Here is a 13,909-nt window from a genome sequence, read left to right as displayed (position 1 = left end):
TTAACTCCTGTGCGTGTTTTTTGCAATATGCTTTTGCATGACCTCCATTCCAGACAGATTAAGTGAATCTGACTACCTTTTTATGGGATACAAGATCTAGAACGAGGTTCTGAGGAACACAGGGTAAACACCATAATAGATAGACTGATGTAAAGGCAGATTTTAAAGCTCTTCCACCACCAACCCATTTCACATGTGCTTAGCCATTCATTTTTTACAGAAAGGTATTCATGTACAGGGGATTTCCAATTCGATAGGCACAAAACGGAATGCATTTGGGAAAAGAAAAAACCTCAATGAAAAATTAGAAAAGCACTCAAGGAAAACATCGTTTTAAAGTCCAGTCCGACACTTTTTGCACGGCGTGGTTTCAAGCAGAGAATGCAATGCAGTGAGCTACATAAGATATAAAATGAATATAGTGATTAAAGTGATAATATTGACAGTCAAATTATTAGAGCAGAATAGCTTTTGACATACCGTTCCAGCAGTGTCTAAGATTTCAAGCATGCATTGTTGACAGTCCACTTCAACTTGCTGTGGTAACAAAAAAAATAGGCTTGCATAAGATGACAACGAAGTGCACTACTTACAACTTCATTAAATGCAAATAAAATAAATCCTGGTAAAAAAGATGCAAAAAATGACAGCTCACTAGTGAATTATGAAAACAATCTGGTACAGCTCAGCATTAACACGCTAACAAAGTACAGAGTTGAGAATAATTTAGTGATGATTGTGAGCCTCCACTTCTGCAGTCTTTATCAAAACCAGAAAAGAAATTATAACTTAGGTCACAACACAAATACTTGGTGCAAAAATAAAACCCAGTGTATTGTTCTCACCATTAGTCCGATCGAAAACAAACTAACTAGATCTAACGTAGATGTCTAGGACAGTGGTTCCCAAACTTTTGACTCCTGAGGACCCCCACTGAATTACTACTGCAAGCCAGGGACCCCCAAGCAATTTGTACGATATAAATTTCAGAAATTAGAACAGTAATTCGCAAAAAATATACAAAACAGTACACACCAAGCAAATACTCAAATTACTAAAGCGTTTATTATTTTATATTGAAAAAATATACAAAAATCAAAACATTTCAATGGGACGGATGGATGCATCTCGGCGACTAACTTTTCAATGGCTGGTTTTATTTCGGAAAGTTGAATCCTCAGGTCTGATTCTATGTTTTCCAAACAATTACTATATTTATTTTTTAGATACATAAGATCTGAGAACGCTTTTTCACATAAACATGTGGTGGGGAAAGGAAGTAAAACCACTTCAATACAAAGATCTGGGCCTAAATCCATTGTTCCTTTGCTCCCCATGCCATTCCAGTTTGAACCCAGCCGTATGCAAATCCGTACTGACCGTGCGCCCAATGGGAACCGTCCAGCCCAAACTGCCAGGCCAGGTCCACCCAGGACTGGAAACAAGCATCCTAGGACCGGTTTCGGGGTTTTGCCCTTCATAAGCCAGGATGAAAGCTTGACAGCACATATAATTCACCCAAGGGCTTATGGAAAGTGGGTACACGGACAGCAGTGTGAAAACCCTACTGCTGATCCTGGCTGCATCTATTTTTACCTGCCTGCCAAGTAACAGTAACTGACACTCTGAATATGTGCCTTTCCCCCGCAGCAGCCATTGACCCAAAATAAAACATAATTCAGCCCTGATGTACCAGTTTCTTGCTCTTTTTCTTGCTGTAGGTGAGAAGCCATGCCAGCAATGATGCACCTTCATCTTCTTGAGATCAGACTGATTTTGTGTAGTGCAGCGTATTAAGTTATTTTAATTGCATTGTATACCCATAAATGTGCAAAATACAAGCAATACAGATTAGTAAACCGGGTGACAGTTTTCCAGTCGTAACATGAGGTACTTAGCTCATTCATGGCAGACAAAGCAGTTGGCAGGCTTTTGGTTTTTGTCTATTCAAGAGCAGCATTCAAGGTTTTATTTCATGAGCTATGAATGACAATTATTCAGGAAAGGTAAATCTACCTCAGTGACTGAGTCGCCCATAGCGAGCAAATGAAAATACGCGCGCAGCCCCTTGCCAATCACGCTGTAACTGCTTGGGGTAAATATGGTTTTCTGAATGAGGCATACATGCATATATTGTGCCATGAATAAACCGTGTTAAAATTCAATAATTTGGACTATACTTCTCGAGTGCAGCTATCCTTTCCATGAAACCAACCCTGACGGCAGAAATGGTCCTCAATGCCACTAAGCTGATCGCTCATCACATGTTTAGAATCAGACATATAAAAAGGCTGCTGCTAATTCCCCTTGTGTAGCCGTAAAACACTCATGTGTTTATCTTTGATTTCCAGAGTGAAGTGCCCTCCTGCCAGCCCGAGGTGCCTAATGTTGCTTAGCTTTAAAACAAGAGGCACAGCTATACTCTGCATTCATGGCAGAAAGTGAAGAGGGGACATTGCGCCGCAAAATGCTCTGGGTCTTGCTGCATCTGCACTGTATTTCACAGCTCTTGTGGTGCATGTGCATTTTGTTTTTATGACCGTTATGATGGAAGGCACTCGAGTCCTGCGGACCCCCAGGGAATGTGTCACGGACCCCTGGGGGTCCGCGGACCACAGTTTGGGAAACGCTGGTCTAGGAGATATGACCTACAAAATAAAAGTAACTGCTAGACTTTTTGTACATTTAGACTCTCCAACTAAATTAGCCCTCTGAAAACAAATACACTGAAAAAAAATTGTAAAAGGAAATTGAGGACTGGAAAAACTGTGCCCAAGTGACAAAGCTATATGGGACCCTATTTTAGAAACACAATATGTGGAGATTCTTATCTTGCTGTTCGAAAAAACAGAGTAACTGTGCTGGCTAGGACATCACTTGGAACAGGCAACAAAAGTCCTGAGGGAGGAGAAATACGTGCTAAAGGCACTTCTTACGCAAACACTAAATATTTAAAATATTATATATATACACATACATATACATACATACACACATAGCTCCACAGTACAAAACGCACTTGTTGCACTCCTTCCAAAAGACGTAACTGCACTCTCCAAGAGCTTGGTAAGAGTTTATTTTCAATTCCAAGCCATGATGTAAACCCAACGCGTTTCGGAGGGAACCGCTTTGCTCACGGGTAAATTCATCAGTTTCAAATTTCACATATACACAATCATAGTTACGTGAAAGCGTGAAGATAAGTGACATAGAAAGTGGACTTCAGAGTATTCACTCGGTTAAAGTAAACGTCGGCCATCTTACAGAGGTAAAGTGTGTTACGATAAGCATTTCAGAATAGTCTGTTTCAGAGCTAAAAACACCAGGCACCTTATACATAGGATAACATATAAACAAAATTTATCAATAAATTAATTAAGTTAATTCTTGCAACTCTATGCTGTAGCTTCGAGTGCGGGTGATGTACACGCATCTGTCATCATCCGTAATCGGCCACATAAACCCAGTACAAATCCTATTTCGTGCACATGGTTAATTATTTTACTCCATATTGCTCGCATAGTTGTGAAATGCCAAAAGAATATAGTTGCTCACAACAAGAGAATTATTATTGTAGAGCGGACATATAATCTCACTGCTGATAATATACAGTAAATATAAGCATAAGCAAGACAAGCATCATTGTTGTTAGACCAAGGTAGGTGTTGAGAGCCCTCAAGTTGAGAATAGGACGCCATTGTTTTGGCTTTTTACGGACCAAAATGAAACAGGAGTAGAACCCCTTCCCTTTCTGTGATATAGGAACTGGTTCTATTATTCCTTTCTCCAGCATTGTAAGGATCTCTAAAACTCATGAGATGAAGATGTTTTATAACCGCCTATCCAGGAGGGGTATATGGAACCTGAAGAAATTCTAGGCTATCGCCAAAATGAATAAGGTTGAGGACCCATTGGTCCGTCGTTATTCCTTGCCAGTGGTGGAGCTATGCAGATATTTTCCCCCCTAAATTGACCGGTGAAGGAAGAGAGATAGCCGGAGCCTGAAGGTGGTAATTGGCGATGAGCTGAATTCTTTCCCTGTCGTCCTTCTTTACCTCTTGGGGTAGATCTGCTGTACAACGCTGATGCTGACTGACGTTGAGAGTATTGAGGATGATAGGGCTGTGATGAAGTGATGAGGAGGAGGTGTAAGAGGTACCAATATTGTTGGTAACCTCCCCTGCACAATGAAAGACCCCTTCCTCGATTACATTCTTGTACTGAAGCGCCCCCAACGACTTATCAGTGTTCGTATTCGTCTTGATTGTTTGAAGCACCCTATTAACATGTTTTCCGAAAAGGGCCTCTCCATCAAAAGGGAGGTCCAGGATTTTGTTCTGGACCCCCAGTCGGAAGGATGTAGCTCTGAACCAGTCTTGTCTGCCCAAGACGGCGGCACCTGCCAGCGATCTAAAAGCAGTTGTAGCAATGTCCATAGGACAATCTATAACCTCAGATGATGTACGATCCCCTTTCTGGAGGATCTTTTTAGCCTCTGCTTTACTCTCTTCCGGGAGTTGATCCAAGTACGGTGCTAGGTTGCCGCTTTGACCAAGAGTGCTGACATAGACGAGAATCTCCTCTGCATTGTTGAGGAATCTGCCTTCTTTGTCCGGAGGCACAGTTATTGGAGCCGAAGGATTCTTTGACTTCCGTTACGCTGCTTGCGACATAACTAAATCAGGCTATGAGTGGCCTACAAGACCAGCAGGAGTGTGGTCTGGAGCCTTATATTTCTTCTCTAGTCAGGGAAGGACTGCTGTTACTGTGGTTGGAAGTTTCCTACCAAACATAACTTACACTGCACGTACAGACTTCGTAAAAGGCTTTTAAAGTCTTAAAGGAAACATTCTGTTTGTGAGGAGGGCATGGACAAGTCAAAGAGTTTAGCTGCTCTCTCCAGCAAGTTATGGAACCCACCAATATCCTCAGGTGGAGATTCAATAAGAATTGGTGACCAAGAAGATGGTCGTCTCATTCCTGATCTGGGTCTCATAATTCCTCCTCCTCATGGTTGTCATCAGAAATTACAGACTCTGGTTGTAGAGGGGCTTGTGATGAACAGTGCGCAGTGATACTTAACAATGTTGTGTCTTATTGCAGAGTGGATGGCGGAAGAGACAGCGCAGGAGGTGGTGGAGAGGGTTGTTCAGTGGCAGCAGATGTTGCTGGAAACCTTCTCTTATTGTCTGACAATATGACGTGTAAGCCAGTGAGTAGCAAAGATGGCATACAGACTATTTCCTCCTGATATTGTTGCGGATAATGTTCTGGAGGAGCATAATAGTGCTGACAATCATACTCTTCATCATATTCTTCCTCTTGGCACTTTACTTGCAGTTGCGGCAGATTGTGGGCGTAACCAAATGGACCATTGTCATCAGACTCTTGTAACCAAAAGTTCGGAAGAAACTAAAGGTGTCACTTTAGGAGGTGTGTGCTTTGGTGTAAGATGCCTTAATCTGTACGGTTTGTTTTTCCCAGGTTTTTTTTACCAGTAAACGAGGTCGACGACGGCACCATCAACGGGGATGTTACCAAAGCCAATTAAACCATGGTAGTCGATAATAGACGCAACGCTGTAGAAGTAGTCGTCGTTGTCGGTTGAACCAGAGGCGTCACAGTCTCCTAGAGTTTTATTAGAAAAGGTACGACATACCTTGCATTCTTATGCCTTATGGATTATGATAAAGGCAATATATGCATTCCTTGGGGGTCATCAGTATGCAGCCCTTTCGTGGCACAGGTAGCACAAGCCCTGAAGAGACTCTTATTTTCCTTATCTGACATGGTGAAGGCTGGAAAAGAGGAATTACGGGTTGTAGATAAAGGGACTAAAAGTCCAAAATCCTCTATCAAGAAGAAAACTGGTGACAAAGAGTTCAAAGTAACTGTTGATAAAAAGAAAACTCAGCAGAGCCCAGCAAAGACTCCCTAGCACGACCTGCAGTAGAAAATCTGAAGGGCTGGAGCTTCTCTAAGGAGTGCTCTATGCATTCTGATTGGTTGAAACCTATATTTAGTCAAAAATCTCTTTATTTCGGCCACCAGGGCCATAAAAAAAAGAATTAATCACACAACAGCGTGCACGGCAAAACAGTTAAAAGAATGCATCCATTTTCCTAAAATCATATAGGCTATATGTGCATATACAGTATTAATAAAAATTATAAATATGACATACAATTAAAAGTAGGGTATTGTTAGAAATAACCAGATAGGGCACATATGAGATAAACAGAGTTAAATATTTAAACAGATGATCAGCCTAAGGCTTTCTTGCGTAGCACGCAACATTGCAACCAAACATTTAGCAACAGAGATGACTAGTGGTATTGAAGAGTCTGATCTGAGAATATGGAGGGTGTCCTGGTGATTCCGTACACCTAGTGACCTACATATCGGTGCCAGCCATTTATGCCGAGTGGATGAATAGCCCGGGCAAGCAAGAGCGCCCGTCAGGGAACGTTTGGCGCTTTTGAAATGCGTGAAAGTGATGTCGGAGACCTCTCCTCCTGGGTCCCAACCGACAGAGCGGAATGCAAACCAGGTACCGGATCAGGAAGCGTGTTCCACGCCACTGAGACGGTCCAGCGCTTATAAAGAGAATGCTAGTGATGTTGATGACCCCTCCTCCTGGGTCACAACTGGCACAGCAGGAAGGCAAACCAACTCCCGGATCAGCAAGCACGTACCCTAAGGAGTGTTTATTTATTATTTATTTATTTATTCAGAGTTTTATATAGCGCGAACAAGATCTTTACAGATATCAGAGCGCTTCACAGAAACAGGGGGTGACGATAGCATGAGGGTGATGCGACATAATATTGGGTGCAATATAAACTTCAGTAACATGATCGGATAGCAGTCATGTTCAAATAGAAAGTCAGTAAACAATCAGATATGCGAAAAATAAAAGACGAGACTGAGTCTTACATACAATTACGATAAAATCAGGAGAACTTATACTATAAGTATCTAAAAGTTGTAGGGGAAGGGGCCTCGATATACAATAGGCTAACATGAATAGTCTAATAATAGATATTTAGTGAGTAGCATAGAAGGATCGAATGACCATCAAGTAATTGTGGCATACAAGAGGAATAAACAGATCTAGGTCATGCAAAATATGACATTATTTGACATTAGACAATCATGAAACCAGTAATACCCAAGCGGCACGAAAGTCAATGAGGAACAGACATTAAAGTTCAGGTGAACTTGGCCATGAGGATGGCTTTCACCTCTTTCTTAAAGAAGGCCGTGGAGGAGATAAGCCTGGTTTCGGGAGGGAGTGCGTTCCAGATCCTCGGCGCCATTCCTGAGAAGGAGCGTTTGTATGTTCTTTCCTTCCGGAATCTGCGAGGTTTCAAGAGTAAGTTTTTTGAACTTCTATTGGATCTCGACCCTCCTGATATAGTTAGCTTTTGAGTGAGGTAGTTAGGTGCATTGTGGTGTACAGCCGCGTGTGTCATTACAGCGATTTTCAGATGTATTCTGGCTTCAAAGGGCAGCCATTTCAGAGATTTCAAGTCAGGGGTTATATGAGAGTGTTTTTTTGAGCCCGTGATGAGTCTCGCGGCAGCGTTCAAGGAAGCTCTTAGGGGTGCAGTTGTTGCTAAAGGGAGACCACTGAGGGTCACAATTCCATAGTCAATGCGGGGGATGACTAGGGCTTGAACTGCATTTTGGAAGTCTTTGGCTGGGAGGAAGGGTTTCAACTTTCTCAATGTGTTGATTTGGAAATTAGCTCCTTTTGTCGCTCTGCTAATGTGCTGTTGCATGTTGAGCTTTGCGTCCAGTGTGACACCTAAGGATTTCGCGGAGTCCACGATGGTGGGCCGGACATTGAGTGCAGTTAAGTTGTTGAGCCAAAGTTGGATGGTGGTAGATTTCGCAGGGGGTGCTATCAGAAGGAACTCAGTTTTCAGAGCATTTAGTTTGAGGTGGTTGTCGGCCAACCACGATTGGGTCTTTGTGAGAGTGTAATTCAGGAGTTTGATATCATCCGGGGATTGTATCTTTAGGTAGAGTTGAGTGTCATCGGCATACATATGGAAGTGTACATTGGATGCTTGGAGCAAGGAGGCAAGCGGTTCCATGATGAGGTTGAACAGTGTGGGTGAAAGGGAGGATCCTTGTGGAACGCCTAGGTCGACTGGCACAGGCGAGGATAACACATTGTTAATCTTGAACTTCTGAGTCCGGTTATGTAGGAAGGACGTGAACCATTTGAGAACAGTCCCGGATAAACCCATTCTAGTGTTTAGCAGCTCAAGGAGGTTCTCATGTTTGACCGTGTCAAAAGCTGAGGAAAGGTCAAGGAGGATGAGGAGGCATGAATCATTGCGATCGAGGATTTGGTGGGCGTCGTCAATTATGTGAGTCATGGCAGTTTCCGTGCTGTGTTTCGCACGGAAGCCTGATTGGTGGGTGTTGAGGAGATCAAACTTGTCAATGTGTTCTGTTAGTTGAAGCTGTACGCATTTTTCCAGCAGTTTGGCCAAGGTGGGGATGTTTGTGATGGGACGGTAGTTGTTTAGGTCGGACGGGTCAGCTGTGGGTTTCTTGAGTATGGGCGTGACTTGCCCCACCTTGAGTGAGTCCGGGATGAGACCTTGTTGAAGGGAGCTGTTAATGATTTTAGTCCAGAGTGGGAGGAGCATGGTGGTGAAGTCTTTTACCGCGTTAGCAGGCAGGGGGTCTGTGAGGTGATTAGAAGGTTTCAGGGTACCGAGCAGTTTGAATATTGCATCTTCTGAGTAGATGTCAAAGGAGGCCCACGATGCGTTGTTTTTCGGCTGGGCGTTAGACATTCTGATGTGCACAGGGTGTTGGCTTACATCATTGAGGAGATCATTCCTTATGTTGTCGGTCTTTTGCTTGAAGAAGGTGGAAAAGTCTTCACTGTGTGGGATATCGCTTGTTGGGTTGTTTTGTTGTAAGGGTTGCGGCTTTGTTTGACTTGACTAGTTCGAACAATTTTCTTGGTCGGTTTTTCGCTTGGTCAAGCTGGAGGCGAAAGAAGTCAGATTTCGCACACTTAATTTTCCTAAAATAGGCATTTCTCTTGTTCTTAAGCTTTTTGCGATGAAGTGATGAGGGATCCGATCTCCAAATGCGCTCTGCCGATCGCATAGCTCGCCTGTCTTCGTTGAGTCTCCCGTCATACCAGGGGTTCGAATTCTTGGTGGAGACTCTCTTTAGTTGCAGTGGGGCTGCTTCGTTGATTATAGAGGTCATGGAGTCGAGGTAGAGGTCGTCAGAGTTTGAACATCAGAGACGCCAGCAGGTGGAAGGAGCCTGTAAGTGTGGGGCGGTAGGGAGTTAGGGTTGAGATTCTTCATGTCCCTTTTCCAGATCTTGCATTTGGTGGGTTGAGCCGGGGAGGGTTTGATTTTTTCATTGATAAAGAAGGTGATGATGTGGTGATCTGACCAGTCACAGGGTTGGATTGACCCCAGTTGGGTAGAGTCCTCTTTGGCGATGATAAGGTCGAGTATCGCACCTTTATCATGTGTTGGGCTGTTGCATATTTGGGTGAGGTCAAGCGCATTAAGGAAAGATTTAAGACTATTCACCACTGTGTCTTTCTGATCGTTCCAATGGAGATTAAAGTCACCCAGGTAGATTTGAGTGATCTGCCGTCCGGCGTTGGAAGTAATCGTGTCCATGAGTTGTTGAGAGAAGATGAGGTTATCCCCCGGCGGGTGATAGATGAGGTGTAGAGCACATACTGGTTTGCCATCACTGGAGATGTCGAGGCAGAAGAGTTCACAGGAGGTGAGGGAGGGGGAGGTGACTTTGGTGACGGATAGATTGCTCCTGAAAATGCATGCTATTCCCCCGCCAGTCTTGCCGGTCCTGTCAAGTCTGATGATGTGGTAATTGGGGGGGAACTAGTATATCCATGATGGGCGTGGAGGCTTCAGTTAGCCAGGTTTCCGTCAGTATGGCTAGGTCAAGATCCATTGATGTGACGAGCTCTGCAATGTCGGAGGAGTGTCTCTGGGCCGATCTGCAGTTGAGAAGGATGCATTTGAGTCTGGGGGTGAGAGGGGAGGTCGTGTGTTCTAGCGATAGGGGGACTCTTCTGAGGTTGTTTGGGACAGAGCTTCTGATGTTTAGCGTTGGGTGCCTAAGGGGATTTGAGAGAATAGTAGGTATGGGGAGGTGAGTGGGGGTTATGTCTTTTAGCGGTCCTGGGCCAAAAGAGCGGAGGAGGGTGCGTAAGTCGTGGTCCGACAGGGAGTTAAGGGCACGCCGGGGACGGAGGGTGTTGTTGCGGACGGGGATGGAGGGCCAGTGTAGAGGGCGTTGAGTGCGAGGGACTGTGGGGAGAGTGCGTCGTTTGTTGGATACGGTGGTGGTCGTTGTGGGTCTATGTTGTCTGGAAGGTGTGTGTAGAAACTCTTTGATGGTGCGGAGCTCGTCTTTGAGTTGTAGGAGGGTGGATAGAATGAGGTCGAGAGGTGTCTTGGTGTTAATGCTCGTTATGTGGGCCATGGGCGAGGCGTTGAGAGGGGAGTTAGTGGGCGAATTTGGGGCGGGGAGGTGGGGTATGCTAGCCTTAGTGGGGGGCTCTGCTGTTAAAAAGGGGGGGGTGGTATTCGGTGGGTGCGATGAATTGTAGGTGAGCGGTGTGGGTGAAGTAGGGGGAGGGAGGGAAGAAGTGGTGGTGGCGTCGGTGGGGGGTGGTGCCGGTGTGTTGAGGGATGAGTGAAGGTCGAAGATAATAGGGGTGGTAAGGAGAAAGCGGGGGCTGAGTAATGGTGGGGAGAGGTGGGGGGGTGGGCGTGTGAGGGAGTGAGGGGTGAGAATGGGGGGGGGGGGTAGAGAGGGAGGAGGATCTGCCACGGGGGGGGGGGGGGAGATATACTCCGGGTGATGTTGGATTCAGCGAGATTCGTGTGAGGTGTGGGATGGGGGGATGGGTGGGTGGGGGTAAGTTGGATGTGCCGGGGGAGGTGAACTACGTCTGTGGGTGAAGGGAGAGGGGGGGTAACATCAGGTGTGATCCTAATTATAGCACCGGGGGGATGGGAGGGGTGTGTGTCATTCTGAGGTTGCAGTGGGCAAGGCAGGTTATTTTGAATATTGGTGTTGGGGGGAGTTGTGTAGCTTGATGTGTGCAGAGTGGAGGTCCGCCGTCTGGCGATGTGCTCTAGGAAGGTAGGGAATAGGTTGTCTAGTCGGTCAAGGTTTCTATCATTGGCTTGGAGTAGAATGGTCCCGTTGTTGTAGATGGTGATTGTGGCTCTGCCTGGGAAGACTAGGGATGGAGAGATAGAGAGAGTTAGGTCATGAGCGGATTTCTTGGTGGTGTGAATAGTGAGTGTGGAGAGGAACGCTTTCCTCCATTGTGCTCCCCGTGTAGTGTAAAAGATGATATCGTTGTTTGTGTCTCCGTTGATCAACGAGAAGTAGGTGTCCACACACGGTAATTCGGGATGTGCCTTTAGAAAATTATGTTTGTAACGTTTGGCGTTTTTTTTGGTGAGGTCAGGTGGGTATATGATTTTGTAGGTGTGCTCGCCCAAGCGTTCCATGGCGGAAGAGGCGTGGGTAGAAGAGTTGGGGAGCTTGTGTGGTTGCGGGGCAGTATGGTAGAATGTGGGCAATAGGTATGGACGACTAGTCTAAGATGGCCGCTCCGGTGGTGAACTATTCAAAGATGGCCACCACGGTGGCATATAGGGAGCCAAAAGAAGTCCTATCTCTATTGTTGATGTGCCTTAGGGAGCTAGCTTCCCTTTCCGGGGCAGGTCGAGTTAGTCCGTCCTCTTTGTTGTTAGGAGGGAAGGGGGAGAGATTAGGTTTCGAACTGTTCAGGAGGCGAGGAGGAAGCCTTATCTCTGTTAGGGTGACCTGTGGCCCCGCTGGTATGCAGCTTCACGGTCGTGTGGTGGGCAGTGGAGGAGATTTATGGCTTCGTTGTCTTGTCCCCGCCATTTTAGGTAAAGGAAAGTGATACAAGCTAGGGGGTCGCCATGCCGCATGAATAAGTTGAAAGCAGACAGCTTTGTATCCTTAGGGCAGAGCGTGTAGCGCCGGTGTGTTCAAAATAGAGCTTAAATGTAGTGCTTGTAAATACCTTCAGGCTAGTCAGGAGGCTCCACTGAGGCTGTCCAAATCAGACTCCCTATGTCCAGATGTAACTGAGGCAGATCAATTATTCCAGGATATTGGTTGTGAAGCGCGATGAAGCTCTCGTGCTTGGTGATTGACTTTTTATTTCCAGCCTTTCGAGGGGGGGGGGGGGCTGAGTAGTCCTTCCTTCTGGCACTGCACAGCGCGATCCTTCCAGGGTCCACTAGCCGACCCAGCTCTCCCACATGCCCCGAGGCCCCCGTCCGATCCGCCGCCACACAGTCCTAACAGCTCCTTCTTCGCTGTACACCGCCCAGCGGGAGGGGGGGGGGGCAGACGGACAGCCACCACAGATCCACGCGATCCACCCTGACCAGTGGTCGACCCACCGCTCTCTCGGCAGCGCTCAGCGAACCACAAGCGACAGGTCTCTCAGGAGGCTCCAACCGCTCCGCTCAGCCTCATCTCAGGGAGCCCGCCGGCATCAGCAGGCGGCAGGCAGCGCTTCACACTGCCCCCGTGCCCGCGGTCGATCCTGCAGACCCGGCAGAAAGTTTGATGAATGAGATTGGGTTTCACTGGAATCCGGGTTGAGCCCAAAGTAGTAGCAATTATTTGGTGAGAGGACAGTCTCCAGGCGCTCCAATGCGCTATACGCTGGACGATATCAGCCGCAGACCCAGCCGGCGCCGGACCATCAAAAGCGGTCGCGTCGTCGTGTTATAGAAGCTAGGGCATTCTGAGTGGTTGAAACCTATATTTAGTTTCTTTTTTACAAATTACCATGGTTTGTTACAAAACTAAATGGGCCTAAGGCCTTTTCTAGTTTCTGTTGACTTTGCATTGCTATTATAACATACCGGGGACTCCCATCTTGGGTGAAATGTTTGGAGGATTGCTGGTAAGCTCCAGGCAATACCATTGTTGGATAATTCCAATAACCCATTTGGCTGTTGATGCAGAATGCCAAATAGGAAGAAATTGTTGAAGCCTTCCCCCCACATGAGTGGTATAGTCAGGGGGAAGCGTGGGCAAGTAACTGCTTGTTAGGGGAAGGGGAGTTATGGGGTGTGTTGCCCTTACCCCTACCGTTAAAGGTGTTCCCTCTAGAACATCCTGGTAAAAAAGCCTCTTGAGGGAGAGGACTACCTTTGCACATGGAGGATTTCTGGTTTGAGGATGTGGTTTCGGACCCCTCCTCCCCCCCCCCCCTTGGTAAAAGGAACAACAAAAGGAGCCTCCGTTTGAAGGAGACTGGAGCGCTCCCATAGACTTGGCCACTTCAGTGTCCTTTTTCATTCTAATGCCAGATTTACGAAATCCAGCGCTTTAGCTTTACGCTCGTATGGGAGATACTGAAGCAACTGCTCCATTTCATCTCAGTGTGCCCTGTCATACTTGGCCCTGTGTATTTGCAATGCGCCATTGTTTTGCAGCCTGAGCAGTTATGCGCTTGCCAGAAGCGTGTTAACTTAAGACTCCTTATATGGTGGAGGAGCATCCCCAAATGTTTGGGAATTAGCCTAGTTACAAGCATTAGACACTACCAGTGAATCTACTGGCAAATGGCCCTTGATAAATACTCGGTCTGTTGGGGAGGCTTAATACTTCTTGTCAACCCTAGGAGTCAAGATGAGTGCTCTTAATGGATCCTTAAATATTTCATCAGCGTGTCTTATGATGCCTTTAAGCATAGGAAGTGTTTGTGATGGCCTATGTATGATTCATAAGGTCTAAAACAAAACATCTTCAAATGATTCTGTGTGCAGTGCCACCCCATGATATTGTTGAGTTTTAACAGGATAAACCCATGAAAAAC

General features: G+C 46.0%; 1 protein-coding gene across 2 annotated transcripts in view; it reads right to left on the bottom strand.

Annotated features, from left to right (window-relative positions):
• RAP1B (RAP1B, member of RAS oncogene family) overlaps nucleotides 1-13,909 on the bottom strand; it is a 495,913-nt gene that overhangs the window by 217,793 nt on the left and 264,211 nt on the right. For both annotated transcript variants that reach the window (XM_078676580.1, XM_078676587.1), the window contains one exon: nucleotides 481-537. In XM_078676580.1, coding sequence (XP_078532706.1) covers nucleotides 481-537 — 57 coding nt within the window. The remainder of the gene's footprint in view (nucleotides 1-480; nucleotides 538-13,909) is intronic.

This window comes from Lissotriton helveticus, chromosome 1_1 (assembly GCF_964261635.1).
Source record: "Lissotriton helveticus chromosome 1_1, aLisHel1.1, whole genome shotgun sequence".
In the NCBI taxonomy this organism is placed as follows: Eukaryota; Metazoa; Chordata; class Amphibia; order Caudata; family Salamandridae; genus Lissotriton; species Lissotriton helveticus.
The sequence above is the reverse complement of the archived record's forward strand: the minus strand, read 5'-3'. Positions and strand labels throughout refer to the sequence as shown.